Source organism: Neoarius graeffei, chromosome 12 (genome assembly GCF_027579695.1).
Source record: "Neoarius graeffei isolate fNeoGra1 chromosome 12, fNeoGra1.pri, whole genome shotgun sequence".
NCBI lineage: Eukaryota > Metazoa > Chordata > Actinopteri > Siluriformes > Ariidae > Neoarius > Neoarius graeffei.
Window position 1 is genome coordinate 15177321 of NC_083580.1, and position 18030 is coordinate 15195350.

The 18030-nt window shown below is 40.7% G+C and overlaps 1 protein-coding gene across 1 annotated transcript in view; it reads right to left on the reverse strand.

Moving 5' to 3' along the window:
* scarb2b (scavenger receptor class B, member 2b) overlaps window positions 1-11643 on the reverse strand; it is an 88208-nt gene extending 76565 nt beyond the window's left edge. Inside the window, exon 1 of the mRNA XM_060935575.1 lies at window positions 11169-11643. Within this exon, the coding sequence (XP_060791558.1) occupies window positions 11169-11291 (123 nt within the window). The 5' untranslated portion in view covers window positions 11292-11643. The remainder of the gene's footprint in view (window positions 1-11168) is intronic.
* Between the last annotated feature and the right edge of the window lie 6387 nt (window positions 11644-18030).

An 18030-nucleotide genomic window follows, 5' to 3' on the forward strand; every position in this document is an offset into this window, starting at 1 on the left:
GAATCATTCATATATACACACACACACACACACACACACACACTGTATATACTGTATACACATCATATTTGTCTCCCGCCGAGCTACTCGCAGAGAGGGAGAATCTCCCTCTTTGCAATTTCCCAAGTTGGAGCCTCATGCCTTTCTTCTCAACAAGGCATTTGTTTCCACCCACTTAACTATCGCTCACTCAGTGTTTTTTTGTTTTTCACACCATTCTGTCTGTGTAAACTCTAGAGATGGTTGTGTGTGAAAACCCCAGGAGATCAGCAGTTTCTGAAATACTCAAACCAGTCCATCTGGCTCAAACCAACAGTGAAAGAAAGTCACACTTTGAGATGACAATTTTTCCCGTTCGGATGTTTGAAGTGAACATTAATAACTGAAGCTCTTGATTTGTATCTGCGTGATTGGATGCGTTGTGCTGCTGTTCTCTAATCGGCTGATTAGAGAACTGCAGAAAACAGCAGGTGGAGGGGTGTTCCTAATAAAGTGTCCAGTGAGTGTATATTAAATTATAGTGTAGAAGGATGGGAAAAGAGGTCAAATATTGTTTGTTTTTTTTTGTATGGGATACATATGTACCGTACAGGTCTAACCTTTTGAATTCCCTCGAAGGAACAGTGTTTATTTCTATTTCAATATTTAGGGAATAAAACACAACAGGGCGGTTCGTAATAGGAAAATGATCACTGAAAAGGTGATGTAATAGGTTACCACCCTGAAGCGTTTTAGTTGGCTTTTATACCTCTGGAATTTGTCAATGATTACAATACCTATTTTGCCCCTGTACACTTCCACAATGGATTTGAAATGAAGATGATCAAAGTGTAGACTTCCAGCTCAAGGGGTTTAACAAAAAAAAAAAAAAAATCACATTTTGATCACATTTCAGGAATTGCAGCTTTTTTTTTTTTACATAGTCCATCCATTTTTACAGGCTCAAAAAGTAAGTTGACAAACTAACAAAATTATATGTAAGATAATAGTTATCAAATCATGTGCAGTCAGTGACTGACTGAAGTCTGGAACCCATTGATATCGCCAAATGCTGAGTTTCCTCTCTTGCGCCAGGCCTTTACTACAGTTGCCTTCAGTTGTTGCTTGTTTGTGGGTCTTTCTGCCTTCAGTTTTGTCTTAATTAAGTGAAAAGCATGCTCAACTGGGGTGACCGACTCAGCCATTTAAGAATATTTCATTTCTTTGCCTTAACTTTTTAAGAAACTCTTGGGTTGCTTTCACGGTATGTTTTGGGTTGTTTCACAAAACTGTGAAGCATAAAATAAGGAAAATTGCATCACTGTCCAAATCAGGGGCGCAGATAGGGTTTTTGAACTGGGGGGGACTGAGCTGTCAGCAAATGATTCCATTCTGTGTATATATGTGTGTGTGTGTGTGTGTGTGTGTGTGTGTGTGTGTGTGTGTGTGTGTACACTACCGTTCAAAAGTTTGGGGTCACTTTGAAATGTCCTTATTTTTGAAAGAAAAGCACTGTTCTTTTCAATGAAGATCACTTTAAACTAATCAGAAATCCACTCTATACATTGCTAATGTGGTAAATGACTATTCTAGCTGCAAATGTCTGGTTTTTGGTGCAATATCTCCATAGGTGTATAGAGGCCCATTTCCAGCAACTCTCACTCCAGTGTTCTAATGGTACAATGTGTTTGCTCATTGCCTCAGAAGGCTAATGGATGATTAGAAAACCCTTGTACAATCATGTTAGCACAGCTGAAAACAGTTGAGCTCTTTAGAGAAGCTATAAAACTGACCTTCCTTTGAGCAGATTGAGTTTCTGGAGCATCACATTTGTGGGGTCGATTAAATGCTCAAAATGGCCAGAAAAATGTCTTGACTATATTTTCTATTCATTTTACAACTTATGGTGGTAAATAAAAGTGTGACTTTTCATGGAAAACACAAAATTGTCTGGGTGACCCCAAACTTTTGAACGGTAGTCACATGTTATTTCACCTCCCTCACTGCCATCACCAGGAACTACCTGCAGGCCAGGACAATGATAACATTTTAACATAGCCTATAGAAATCCAAAGTTTACACATTATCATCACGCACAGAAATTGCAAAACTAGTTTTAAAACCGCTAAGTTCCAACTGTTAACCATAGCGAGAGGCTGGGCTACATGTGTGTGTGTAAAGTGTAAACCAGTGCATCCTGACTTTCTAACTATGCCTGTGTGTTGCGTCAGCGGCAGTCAGTCAACAACTCTTCGCAAAGTTTCCTTATGAAACACTATGCTCGCTGAAATTATGGCAGGGAACGCCAGATTAAACATTAAAACTGCCTTCTGAGCACTGTATCTACAGGCTACCACCGAAAGAAGGAGGCTACCAGAAAGGCATCTCTACTCCGTACGATTTTACTTTCACTACGACATTACTTTGAACAGACTATCAAAAAATTGCAAGGTGATATGATAAAGTAAGGCACAGTTTACTTACAGTCGTTGTTTTTTGAAAAAACGATGCAATCGTTTTCTGCCTTTTGGCACCCTTCATCATGCCGTGTTGGGGTTCTGAACTAGGAGGAGCTGTCCCCGATATGCCTGTCAAACTTGTTGTCGGTAACCATAGCAACCAAGCTCGAGCTCGCAACCTGTGCAGTCTGCACAGTTGCAACTATGTATGTATTTCGAGGACCACAATGGAAATAAGTATTTTTACTTTTTGTGTTATCCTCCGCAATATTTATATTTATATTATATGTTCACATGTTATGTATATGTTTCTATTGCGAAATCAATCAATCAATCAAAACAAAAATGTACTGCTGTGCACCTCAATAAACCGAATGGTAATTAGTCTTTTGATTTTTCCGTGAGGTTTGCCTTATGCAAAGAAAGACAGCATAGAGGTTTTTTCCTCCCTATAAGTGGGGGGGGGACCGAACGAGGTGAATTTAAATCTGGGTGGGACAAATCCCCCCCGTCCCCCCCTCTATCTGCGCCCATGGTCCAAATACATATGGACCTGACTGTTTCAATAACAACACATGGTATGTTTTATTTATAGTTACATTACATTCTATTCCATTTAGCAGACACTCTTATCCAGAGTGACATACAACATACCCAGAGCAGCCTGGGGAGCAGCTGGGGGTTAGGTGCCTTGCTCAAGGGCACTTCAGGCATTCCTGCTGGTCCAGGGAATCAAACCAGCAACCTTTTGGTCCCCAACCCACTTCACTAACCATTAGGCCATGACATGCTAAATGTGGAATGTCCGTGAAACAATTTAGTTCTTGTTATCAATTATTTTCTAGCAGCTATCACCAGTTGTTCCTTCACCAGCCTCTTTTTTTTTTATCTCTCTGTTGAAGTTAACAAGACAAAAAATGCAGAATCTGCAAATCCCTGTGTCCTGAGATTTTTCCATGCTGGAAAACTTAAAATTACACATTTACCAGAGACGGTTAGAAATCTGACTCTGGAGGCTCCTTCAAAAATGAGAAACATCTCCACAGAAAACTTCACCATGCCAACAATTACACAGGGGTCACCAAGCTTTTTTCTCTGGGGGCCACATTGTCGTTCCTGACTGTGATGGGGGCTGGGGTCGGGTCAGCTATATCACATAGAATTGTATGACCCAGACAAATATGACCACCAGCAGGCCTCATTGTGTAGTAGAGATTACTAGCCTGGCACGGCCATCCCCACTACTATATCCCCACTACTATATCAACACTTGATTCCTGGCACATATTTGTTTATCTTTACTAGTGGTTTGCAAAAGTAGTAATCGAGTCTTCACACTTTGTTTTAATTTGAAATACCACTGATATTCCATTTATTTATTTTCTAATAAAAATAATATCAAAGCTGTCAAGGTAAGAAACATCTGCCTAGTTGAGGTGAGTGACACTGGCAAAGGTGAGTGGAAAATTATAAATTGTAGGTAGGCCTGTTGATATTATTAATAATATAAATAATAATTGTATGCAGCACTTAATAAAGGTCAAATAAATAGGCCTATAAAATAAATACATTTTAAAAAACAGTGAAATTATAATAATATGAGCAATAGCTCAATAGATCACAGCAGTTGCGCTGTGTCCTGCACGTCATTGCTGTCATCCATGGCCAAAGCAAAAAACTCGAATTCTGACACTTTCTCATTCAGCTGGTCATACACGTTGTCCCCCAAATCTTTGGTTCACCTGGTCATAGTAGGTGCGGAGAGACTCACCGCATTGAGCGCATCCTTCTTGTCAGGACACACCTCCTCGGCCACAGCAAGCATGCATACTTTAACAAAGTCCCCATCAGTAAACGGCTTTCCATGGGTAGCTAGTAGGTGAGCTACCTTATAGCTAGCTCGGACAGCAGCCTGGTTGATCTGGGTTTGGTGAAGGAATACATTCTGTTGTGCAGCCAGTCCGCGTTTCATCCTCCGAATCCTGTCTTCTCTTGTTTGCCCTCGCAAACTAGCATACTCTTTGTGGCGGGTTTCGTAGTGACGACGCAGATTATATTCTTTGAAAACCGACACACTTTCTTTACATACAAGATAAACTGCACGGTCCTTACACTGAACGAAAAAATAATCGGTGGCCCACTGTTCTTTAAAAACTCTGCACTCTCTGTCAGCTTTTCGCTGACCGCTAGCCATTTTGCTGTCCTGAACACTGACAGTTCTCTATGCGTGCGCTGCCTGTCACTGCTTGATCGCGAGCATATGATGAAAATTCGGAAAATATGAATAGTTCATTTTATAACTAAATATCAATTTTAATTGATAAAATCAACAAAATACAAGATGCAGACATGTTATTATTTGCCAAAAAGCAATTTAAAAAAATAGGCCATGACCACTTTTGGGGATTGCCTCATAGGGCCGGTTCAAGTGATGGGGGGCAGAGGGGCTGGGGGGCCGGTCAAAGGGGGGTGGCGGGCCGGATCTGGCCCGCGGGCCGTAGTTTGGTGACCCCTGCAATTACACATGGATTTTACATTCACCAGCCACTTCATTAGGAGCACCCATCCACCTGCTGTTTTCTGCAGTTCTCTAATCAGCCAATCCCTCAACAGCAGCACAATGCATCAAATCATGCAGATACAAATCAAGAGCTTCAGTTATTAATGTTCACTTCAAACATCAGAACACGACAAACTGTCATCTCAAAGTGTGACTTTCACTGGGGCATGGGTGTTGGTTTGAGCCAGATGGAGTGGTTTGAGTATTTCAGAAACTGCTGATCTCCTGGGGTTTTCACACACCACAACAGTCTCTAGAGTTTACACAGAATGGTGCAAAAAAATTGAGTTCTATGGATGGAAACGTCTTGTTGATAAAAGAGGTCAGAGGAAAATGGCCAGATTGGTTTGAGCTGCCAGGAAGGATATGGTAACTCATAGCAACTCTTTACAACCATGGTGAGCAGAAAAGCATCTCAGGATGCAACAGCAGAACACCACATTGAGTTCCACTCCTAGCCAAGCCAAGAACAGGAATCTTCGAATCAAGAACAAGTTCCTATGAAAGTGGCCAGTGAGTGTGTTTTATTACTAGCTTGAATTACAAGGTGTTTCAAAAAAAAAAAAAGTGATATAATTTCACAATCTAATAACTTTGCCAATTCTTGTTCAATTGACCTCAAATGTTAACAGCATGTGTGGAAACGGGTCAAAAGTTTATGTTTAATGTTTTTATCTTTTTAAGTATAGAAATGCCATTCACTGGAAAAGAAAAGGTGTTGTGTGTGTTCGAGTATGCTCGAACAAGACTGTGCAGTGTGAGTTTATGAGAGAATTCTCTAAAAATGCACCAACTGCAATGCAATGTAAAACCATGAAGAACTTAAAGAGAGTGTTAAAAAAGCAAAACCCAGCAGCTCTGGTATGTAGCATCAAACCAAAAAAGACATGCCCACACACATGCACACAAAAAGCTGGATGATTTTTCAGCATGTCAGTGTTATTATTATTATTATAACTGTTAGACGCTGTGGATAAGGGGATCCACCAAATGCCAATGTAAATATAAATGAGAAAGATTTCCACTTCTAGTCATACTTGAATGAATACTGCAGTCCTTAACTTTTCGTGTAAACCTCTTCAGTTACTGAGGTTCACCAAGTTCAATCAATTTATTATCAATTAAAGTGTCATTAAAATGAAGTGCCTTACCCTTAAAGCTCAGTGTAATTATGACTTTTCATTCCTGTACACACCGGTCTGAATAGCAAACAATAAATCCAGATATTCATCTCATCTCATTATCTCTAGCCGCTTTACCCTGTTCTACAGGGTCGCAGGCAAGCTGGAGCCTATCCCAGCTGACTACGGGCGAAAGGCCGGGTACACCCTGGACAAGTCGCCAGGTCATCACAGGGCTGACACATAGACACAGACAACCATTCACACTCACATTCACACCTACGCTCAATTTAGAGTCACCAGTTAACCTAACCTGCATGTCTTTGGACTGTGGGGGAAACCGGAGCACCCAGAGGAAACCCACGCGGACACGGGGAGAACATGCAAACTCCGCACAGAAAGGCCCTCGCCGGCCACGGGGCTCGAACCCAGAACCTTCTTGCTGTGAGGCGACAGCGCTAACCACTACACCACCGTGCCGCCCCCCAGATATTCATATTATGCCTAATTTATTAAAGCTAATGAAACTAACCCTATGTTAATCTGAATAGCTCTTAATAAACGGTGTTGAGCAGCTTGAATTTGAGCATAATATAAAGGGTATAATCTCATAGCAGTGGTGCATACGGGTGTGGCTGAAATATCTTCAGTGTTTTTATGACCGTCCACGAGTAGTTTTAATGTAAGAAGAGATCAAGTGAAAATAAATAAATTTTCCAAGAGGTTTGGTGATAGATTTATAAGCTTTTATAGGTGTTCACTTCCATGTGTGAGCAACTTGGATATACACTGCCAGGCCAAAAAAAGTTGCCGTTTGGATTTAAATAAGCAAATACATATGAGCCTTAGATTGAATAATTACTGCAGTGATTAATGTGTTTCAGCTAGTAACAATTCTTTTAACCCTAACTGATGCAGTGAGTAGCTTCTCATTTCTTCAACAAACATGTCCGAAGATGTATCCCGTGCTCATGGAAAAGATGTTACTGTGTTTCAGAAGGTCAAATTATTGGCCTGTGTCAAGCAAAGAAAACTACTATTTCAGGTCAGATATTTCGCTGACCCTTTGAGTTGGCCCCTCTGTTTGCGCTTATTTGGATGAAATAAATCAATTTCTTAAAGGGGTGCCATTAATATTGCACATCACAAAAACAAAGTGCTGGAAATGTTTGTGTGTGTGAACACAAGAATCAGATCTGCCAGATAACAATCAGACTAGTGACAGGTGTCAGGTGACCTCTAGCACCACTCATTTTTGATGAACGATTGTGCCACTAGTTTGTTCATTTTATCATTATTTTCCATGATGGACTTTCTTGCATATCTAATGTTTACATTTGGTCCTGATATGCATGCTGCATATGATGTTTCTCAAGATCTTTTACACAATTAGAGCTGAGATAGACTAGATACTCTATCTCGTCTGTTTTACTTTGAAAACTACCCTATAGGTTATATATTGTCACTATTTTATTGTTAGTGCTGTTTCAGTGTTATCACTCTTGGTGGTGCACGGTGAGCGGCACGGTGGTGTAGTGGTTAGCCTCACAGCAAGAAGGTCCGGGTTCGAGCCCCGTGGCCGGCGAGGGCCTTTCTGTGCGGAGTTTGCATGTTCTCCCCATGTCTGCGTGGGTTTCCTCCGGGTGCTCCGGTTTCCCCCACAGTCCAAAGACATGTGGTTAGGTTAATATGGGACGGCCTTGGGCTGAAGTGCCCTTGAGCGAGGCACCTAACTCCCAACTGCTCCACGGGCGCTGTTAGCATGGCTGCCCACTGCTCTGGGTATGCGTGTGTGCTCATTGCTCATATGTGTGTGTTCACTGCTTCAGATGGGTTAAATGCAGAGAGGAAATTTCACAAGTGTGTGAGGAATAAAGTTGTGCTTTCTTTCTTTCTTTCTTTCTTTCTTTCTTGTGCAACAGCTTACTGTTATTAGCTAGTTAGTACACTTTTTTTAATTTGTAATCTGTGTGAAATCTTGGTATGTTTGTACTAAGTCAGGGGTCATTAACTAGAGCTGATCAAAGTCTGGAAAATTTTTTTCCATCATTCACTCCAGTTGTTAAAACATGAACCAATGCGGCTTCTGTAGCAGATTCTTTATTGTGACCAATGACGTGCACCGATACAAGTTATTTTCCTGAAGACATCTCACAGATAAAGGAAGAGTTTTCTGACTTTCTTACCTTCTAATTGGTGAAATTATGACATGGCTTGCTCAAAATAAAAATGGACGACAAAAACAAAATGCGCAAAGATGACTGGTCAGAGAGGTACGCATATACAGTATTCTCTACTTACTGATCAAACCAAGCATCTCATCTGTTCAGAGTCCATGTCAAAAGTGGTAAAGTGAAAAGCTCTACTGGGAAACAAAGCTTAACTTTAAATTGATTCGTATCTATAGACACAAACTAATCACTATTGGTTCAGCGTTAAAAGGTCACTGTTGCTATCATTCAAGCATATCAGGTGAAAATTCAAATTCAATCCAAATTGCTTGAAACTGCTCTCAATGAATTCAGAATTGAATGCAGAGCAACATACTTTTTACAGAATTAAAATGTGCTTATCTGTTCTTGAGATCTTACAAATCAAAGATTGAAAAAAAAGGCTTAATTTATAGAAAACTGTCGTAATATTCTGTATTAGGATCACATGGTCCAAAATGGGCCTCATTAACCAATGAGATCAAAAGTTTTTTCTTAATAACTTTATTTTTCAAGATATTTACATGGAAACTGGCAGGCACATAGATGGTTGTATACTGAATACAAAGTTTGAAAAATAAGTAAAATTATGCAAATTAACATTTAATTAGTATTAATTATGCTAATTAGGTTAAATCGTTAAATCGGTACACGCAATAAAAAAGTTATAAAAGTTTATTTCTAATACCCTCTTTGTGCCTCTTTGTATTTCTCAAAAGTAAGGCCTACTAGTGTTTATATTAAAGAATATAAATGATAATATTCACAGCTTTCAAGGCGAACCGTGAAAAAACTGTGTGATCCACATCCGATAAACAATCCCAATTAATTGAACCTCACGTTTCTGACTTCCGTTTTTTTTTAAATATCATTTCAACCACTAAGATCTCAATATTTTTCATCAAAACAACTACAGTTATAGTTTAAAATAGTTATTTATTTACATGAATCAGTTTGATTTGAAAAAATAAGTAGGTAAAGCTATGAAAGCTCACTTCAAAGTCTCCCATGAAGCATAACATCAAAACTAGCTGACGGAAAATTTTGCTGAATACTTCATCAGAAACAGTGAGAGCGAGAGAACATCCCAATAAAAGTTACCTCACTGATATTCATGAGTAATCCAGTCAGAAACTGATCAGAAGAGAGAGAGCCTGAGCACTTTCCTATGACTCAGAAAGAAAAGCACGGGCAGTCTCCCGACGTCCCGCGAGCAGAGAATGAACTCTGTTGTACCAATTTCAACCTGCCGTTACTCCCAAAGTACTGAACAGATCTTAACGAGATACATTTCTTTGGAAAGCAGAATTTATAAGCTTTTTAATGATAGTATTTACAATAGAAAATATTCAAGAGTTAAGCAATGACGGGTTTGGAAACTTTGATGAGCGTCTGCATGCACAATTTTCACAGCACGGCCAGCGAGCGTCTGATATGCCTGTTAGTAGCTTATCTGGACCTTTTTATGTAGCTGAACCATCATAATTTTTAGCTGAACACCTTGGTCTAAGGTCTGAGACTAATATTAACAGCAAAGCAGATGACTAGTTATGAATTTATTTTCAAAACTTTTAAAATATAATGTTTCTGAAATACCCCCTAAAAGCCATGAACTTAGAAAAGCAGCCAAAATGTGTTCATCAGGTGTTGATAAATGACCCCTGAATTGCGAAGCTGCCTAGAGAGGGCACATTTGTGCAAAACTGTCAATAAGGTGGTCTGATTGTAGTCTCCAAACTGTAAACTTTGTTCAATTGCATGTGCATTTTTCATAGTTTTGTTTTTCTCTCATTCGAGAATGAAGAAAGCATTAAAATGAAGGAAATCTGTCTGAGTAAATGTGTCCCAACTTATTACTGCTACTGTACACCAAAGATAAAAAAAAAACAGGGGAAAAAAAGATTAAAGTGATTCACTGTTCTGGTTTCTTTTCTGAGGATCGATGCAGAATCCTATAACTGAGTACAGAGAAGGTTCTTGGTACAACTGAGAAGTTGAGAACTGTTAACTATCCAGGAAAAAAAACAACCTTGAAGACCATCCATCCATTATCTGTAGCCGCTTATCCTGTTCTACAGGGTCGCAGGCAAGCTGGAGCCTATCCCAACTGACTATGGGCGAGAGGCGGGGTACACCCTGGACAAGTCGCCAGGTTATCGCAGGGCTGACACAAACAACCATTCACACTCACATTCACACCTACGGTCAATTTAGAGTCACCAGTTAACCTAACCTGCATGTCTTTGGACTGTGGGGGAAACCGGAGCACCCGGAGGAAACCCACGCGGAGAACATGCAAACTCCGCACAGAAAGGCCCTTGCTGGCCTCAAACCCAGAACCTTCTTGCTGGGAGGCGACAGTGCTAACCACTACACCACCGTGCCGCCGCCCCCCCTTGAAGATCTTAATTTCTTAAGAGTGTACGAAAGATATGCTGTTATTCAGCGTCAATAGACTTCTACAGTAATGGTACCATGTGGCCATAAAGTGAAGAACCAGAAGAGTTTGGGTTAGTAAAAGTCCTCAGACAGCTTTTCTCCTCATGGCTGGCAGAATATATAAATCTGCACGTTGACACTGCTGTGTTCTTTGTGAGAAATCAATGATCACAGCAAACAACAAGAACTAGTCAAAAGGATTTTAAAAAGTACATTCAACTGTTCTCTTTCCTGGAGGAAAATAACTGACTTGTAAAATGCTTCTTTCATTTTATTTGTCATTGAAACCACATGCAAGAACTGCAAACATTTCAGCCAAAACCACTGATGTGCAAAGTCTTCAAAAGTGGGTCACAAAGAAGATGCAGGTATGCTTTGTAAAATGTTTGTAAGAACTTACCCCTTTCAGCTTGTTCTGTATTCGTGTGTGCAGATCTCCAGCCACGATGATGCTAATGCCTGCTATGAGCATCAGCACACCGATTACTATGGAGGCATAGATCAGACAGATCTTGCACTTCATCGTCCGAAATCAAGAAGATCCTCAAAAGTCAGAGACACTAAGGTAAAAAAAAAATGAAACTATAAACTCAAAAAAGCATAACAGAACCCTGAACTTTCTTAAAATACTCTATCTCTACTACATTCAAAAAGTCTACTACTGTACACTCAGTCAAAAACCATGTGTTGGCTCTAGTTCACGTGCAAGTCACTTGCGTTTCTGTTCCTCAAAAGAGTTAAAAGGAATTATGCAGAGCACATCTGGACAGAGTGAAAGAACAGTTCGAGATAGACAGACTTTAACTTCAAACGTTAAGCTTGAGTGAGTTCAGAAGTTTGTGCAATTTCAGAAATGTGCTATCTGAAAGACAAGTGTGCTCAGCCGGTCCTATGAATGAGTGGGGTGGGCAGAGGGAGGATCTAAACTGAGCCGTGTTGCCAGATACAGTAGGTGAAGGTTATGAGTTTGAAGCTTCTTTCATCAAGTTTCTCAGAATTGTTAGAACATGAGTGCCAGATGAACATACAGTTGCCAGAAACTCTTCAAGATTGAGTTAATCAGTCAGAGATACTATTTTGATGAACTGAAGTAGCCAAGTGGCCAGATTTGAGCAGTAATCAATAAAATCTGGCCCCTTGACTACTTCAAAAGGAGGAAATCCATACGAACTGGCCACTTTAATTCTTGAATAACTTGTTCTTGAGTCTAAGATTCCTGTTCTTGGCTGGCAGGAGTGGAACCCAATGTGATCTTCTAATGTCGCATGCTGAGATGCTTTTCTGCTCACCACGGTTGTAAAGAGTTGCTATGAGTTGCTATATCCTAACTGGCAAAAAAAGCTCGAACCAATCTGGCCATTTTCCTCTGACCTCTCTTATCAACGAGGAGTTTGTTTCCACCCACAGAAATGTCGCTCAATCGATGTTTTTTTGTTTTTCGCACCATTCTGTCTTTGTAAACTCTAGAGACGGTTGTGTGTGAAAACTCCAGGAGGTCAGCAGTTTCTGAAATACTCGAACCAGTCCATCTGGCTCGAACCAACAGAGAAAGAAAGTCACAATTTGAGATGACAATTTTTCCCGTTCTGATTTTTGAAGTGAACATTAATAACTGAAGCTCTTGATTTGTGTCTGCATGATTGGATGCATTGTGCTGCTGTCAAGGGATCGGCTGATTAGAGAACTACAGAAAACAGCAGGTGGATGGGTGTTCTTAATAAAGTGGCCGGTGAGTGTGTATATATAATATTCAATATTAACATGGATCAAATTTAACAGGAGTTCTGAAAGCAGAAAATCCTAAGAGCATGCCACAGAAATAAATTTGACTTTTATTCTAAATTCAGAATTGTAATACACGTTGTTGAATGACTTTTTTTTCTGTCCAAATTAACAGCCTTTAAAAATTATTAGTGCTGCCAAGCGATTAAAATATTTCATCGCGATTAATGTCGCGACTGTCATAGTTAACTCGCGATTAATCGCAATTTAATCGCACATTTTTGTCACATGAAAAACCATTGTAATTCTCTTATCAGCATAAAAAAGTGAATGGGCTTGCTCACCGTTCGAACTACAGGGGTACTCGGGGGATCCGAGATCCCCTGAAACAGACATGAGATCCCTTGAAAACATGATTTGGGAAATGTTGGGGGGTCTCTAAAATATTGGCAAAATGATGTTTATTGACATAGCAATCGTGTGTAACGGGAAGCATTTGCATATCTGAAGTGAGCGCGCGATGGAGAGCCGCGCTCTGAGACAAGCGCAAGCACCCCCCCAAGGGAAAATAAGGGACCCCCCGAAAATATCGGCATAGTTCGAACACTGGTTGTACCAATGTTTTTTTTGTTGTTTTTTTTTTATTGCAGAGCATAACACGTCTTGTCACAACCACTGCAAAGTGGGGCTGGAGCCGCCGATGGGAAAACGAAACCTAAGCCAAGCACCGTGGCTCTTCGGGGGAGGGCAGAGGACTCTGGCTGTGCGGGGCGTGGCATCATGTCACAGAGCATTAATCTCGCGATAAAAAAATTATCGCCGTTAAAACTGAGTCAAGTTAACGCGTTAATAACGCGACATTTTTGACAGCACTAAAAATTATTTAAAGATATTCTCCTTTAATCCATTAACATTTAAGGATTCTTTGGACAGTTGAGAGATTTAGCCTCCGAAACCTAAGACAGGCTATACACAGAATATATTTACAGTGCTTTACATACATAAGTGTTCACACCCCTTGTATTTTAATCTGAATTGGGATTATAGATGAAGAATCTCCACAAAACAGCCCATAATACTGAAGCAGGAGGAAAGCATTCAGATAAAAAGTTATGATTATGTTATATGTCACGTTTATGTGTAATAAAAGTGATGATTTCATACGGAAAATGTCAATCTTTGAACATCCATTAGGTCACCATTAAATCTATTATTTAAAAAAGTAAAGAAGTTGAACACATCATAGGTCTAAGGTCATTTCTCTCAGGGTCATGTGAATAAAAAAGGATTAAAGAAAGGGGGGGAAAGATCAATCTGGCAACGCTGAGTCAAGCATGTGTGAGTGTGTGTGTGTGGGAGGGACTGGGTGAAATGCCTGTGTGTATTTGGGGAAGTTCTGCAAGGTCACACACTCTGTATTCAGCTGGATTGTATTCACCATGTCTCTCCTTCTCTCTTTCACACACTCCCAGACACATGAGGAATAAAGTCATTGAAGTGTGTTAGGTGTACAGTGCTTTCCCATACAGAGCTCGCTCTCTCGCTGTCTCTCAGACACACACACACACAAAGCTCCTTGTGTCTGCAAATGTGAAAGAAATATTATGAGACAGTGTAAGGCCACAGAGAACAAAAGAACAAATCTGAATCTGACCTTCTCCCATGGTTGAATGTAATGCTTAGAAAAAAGATAGGAGGGAGAGAGAGAGATACAAAACCACTTCACTGTGTACACACACAGAGTGTAAACAGAGTGTACTGAAATTTTACATGCACACACGTGCATACGTGCAGACAGAGTTCTGAAGTTCCTCATGTCAGCAGCAGGGTGTTGAGTTACGAAGCAGTTACCATAGTGTGTGTGTGTGTGTGTGTGTGTGTGTGTGTGTGTGTGTGTGTGTGTGTGTGTGTGTGTGTGTGTGTGTGAGAGAGAGAGAGAGAGAAAGAAAAACTTTATTCATCTCACACTTGTGAAATTCCTCTCTGCATTTAACCCATCTGAAGCAGTGAACACATACATGCACACACACGTGAGCAATGAGCACACACGCATACCCAGAGCAGTGGACAGCCATACTAACAGCGCCCGGGGAGCAGTTGGGAGTCATGCACGGGCGCAGATAGAGGGGGGGACGGGGGGGATTCGTCCCATCCAGATTTAAATTCACCTCGTTCGGTCCCCCCCACTTATAGGGAGGAAAACACGTCTATGCTGTCTTTCTTTGCATAAGGCAAACCTCACGGAAAAATCAAAAGACGAATTACCATTCGGTTTATTGAGGTGCACAGCAGTGTATACATAGCTGCAACTGCGCAGACTGCACAGGTTGCGAGCTCGAGCTTGGTTGCTATGGTTACGCATAACAAGTTTGACAGGCATATCGGGGACAGCTCCTCCTAGTTCAGGACCCCAACACGGCATGATGAAGGGTGCCAAAAGGCAGAAAACGATTGCATCGTTTAAAAAAAAAAAAAAAAACGACTGTAAGTAAACTGTGCCTTACTTTATCATATCACCTTACAATTTTTTGATAGTCTGTTCAAAGTAATGTCGTAGTGAAAGTAAAATCGTACGGAGTAGAGATGCCTTTCTGGTAGCCTCCTTCTTTCGGTGGCAGCCTGTAGATACAGTGCTCAGAAGGCAGTTTTAATGTTTAATCTGGCGTTCCCTGCCATAATTTCAGCGAGCATAGTGTTTCATAAGGAAACTCTGCGAAGAGTTGTTGACTGACTGCCGCTCACGCAACACACAGGCATAGTTAGAAAGTCAGGATGCACTGGTTTACACTTTACACACACACACGTAGCCCAGCCTCTCGCTATGGTTAACAGTTGGAACTTAGCGGTTTTAAAACTAGTTTTGCAATTTCTGTGCGTGATGATAATGTGTAAACTTTGGATTTCCATAGGCTATGTTAAAATGTTATCATTGTCCTGGCCTGCAGGTAGTTCCTGGTGATGGCAGTGAGGGAGGTGAAATAACATGCATACACACTACCGTTCAAAAGTTTGGGGTCACCCAGACAATTTTGTGTTTTCCATGAAAAGTCGCACTTTTATTTCCCACCATAAGTTGTAAAACGAATAGAAAATATAGTCGAGACGTTTTTCTGACCATTTTGAGCATTTAATCGACCCCACAAATGTGAAGCTCCAGAAACTCAATCTGCTCAAAGGAAGGTCAGTTTTATAGCTTCTCTAAAGAGCTCAACTGTTTTCAGCTGTGCTAACATGATTGTACAAGGGTTTTCTAATCATCCATTAGCCTTCTGAGGCAATGAGCAAACACATTGTACCATTAGAACACTGGAGTGATAGTTGCTGGAAATGGGCCTCTATACACCTATGGAGATATTGCACCAAAAACCAGACATTTGCAGCTAGAATAGTCATTTACCACATTAGCAATGTATAGAGTGGAGTTCTGATTAGTTTAAAGTGATCTTCATTGAAAAGAACAGTGCTTTTCTTTCAAAAATAAGGACATTTCAAAGTGACCCCAAACTTTTGAATGGTAGTGTGTGTGTATGTATGTGTGTATATATATATATATATATATACACACACACACACACACATATATACACACAAAATGGAATCATTTGCTGACAGCTCAGTCCCCCCCAGTTCAAAAATCCTATCTGCGCCCCTGGAGTCATGTACCTCGCTCAAGGGCACCTCAGCCCACGGCCGTCCCGTATTAACCTAACCGCACGTCTTTGGACTGTGGGGGAAACCGGAGCACCCGGAGGAAACCCATGCAGACACGGGGAGAACATGCAAACTCCACACAGAAAGGCCCCCACCGGCTGCGAACCCAGAACCTTCTTGCTGTGAGGCGACCGTGCTAACCACTTACACCACCGTGCCACCGAGAGAGAGATTTGAAAATGGAAATCTGCCTGTTACAGTTTATCCATTTTTTTTCCAAAATGCATTGTAAGCTGAAAATGCTAGGGGTAAATGATACTACTGTGAAACTGGAGATGTCAGTGTGTCACGGGCGATTGCTCTAAGACAACGAGGGAGGCTCAGCCTCCTCTAAAAATGACGAACATCGTGTAGGATGAATTGCGCTAGGCTTATGTTATAGCCGACCTTATAACATTGCTATTTCAGATCCAGAATCATAGAAATATATGTGCTCAACCCAACTACAGTGCGAAATCATTCCGTTATAACTTTCCTCAGTTCGCCTAATGTGTGCATGAGTTTTTCCCCCTCGTGACAGCGCGATGCAGCCCAACCTCAGTGGACTTCAATGGCATTTGGGAGCTATGCGCTTTCAATCTCAAAATGCAAGACAGTTATTGGACAAATACTGCGAAAATGCCCGCCCACAGACTCCCACGGACTCCCAGCCTCAGTAGACTTCAGTGGCATTTGGGAGCTATGCGCTTTTCAATATCAAAATGCAAGACGGTTATTGGACAAATACTGTGAAAACGCACGCCCACGGACTCCAAGCCTCACAGTGGGAGGGACATGGCAAAGCTTTCCATGAGGAGACTGGTGATTGGTGAAAGCGGCCGGATATTTCTTTGATTGACAGCTCGTTTCAAATATAGACAGGCAGCGGTGAATTTCAGTTCAGTCCCATGCGGATTCACAAGTGCTGTGGTGTATTGTAAGAGATCAGCTTACATTTCGATTTCATTCATTACATACGGTTTCTACCAGCTTTTTTAGTTTGTATATATTTTCATTGTAAATAAAGTGTAAATATAGTGTTGTCAAGTTTGCTATCTTAGTTCCAGAAATTTCGTTTATTTGAGTGACTGAACTTGAGGGGGCTAGTCAGCTAGCAAGAAAGCTGCACACGGATGCCAAGCATTGCTGATTTAATTTTGGCGAAGCCATTTGCCAGTCTTCCTTTCAAGGAAAAAATTAAAATTAAAGAGCAGGGTAGACCAACGCCTCAAATTGACTTGGTGAAAAAGGTAGGGAATAATACTCGTTCCTTTCAGCTCTCCTGGTACGAGAAAGTGAATTGGCTAACAGCAAGTGACCCACATCAACAACAGTAAATAGGCTACTTTAGTAATATGTCATGGATGGACCAAAAATATAGAATCTATTTAAAATGTTTATGCTGAGTATATTATATTGGAATATATATTTTTCTGGATATGAATTAAACACAGCTACAATTTGGAAAACATTTTTAAACAAAAACACAGCCGAGAACATTTCACACTACAGACCTGGATTAAAAGTGAAGGGTTATCAAAATTGTCAATAAAACATTTCTCAGTCAAAATAAGTAAAATATAGGGAAAGTGTCATTGAATGAAATGTGTGGCACCCAGCTCTATGTTTGGCTCCCCAAGGTCAGTGCTTGTGCCTATTCCAGAACACTCTGCTGTTACTGCTGAGGTTCCTGACAAAGAGCTGCTTTCAATAATGATCAATTTTTAAACAACATGCCACAATTTTAAAATATAAAATGTTAAAATATACCCCCCCCCCCCAACACCACCATCATGTATATTGGACAGTAGGCTAATGGGCCAAAAGAACCTGTTATTTCACAGTTTGTG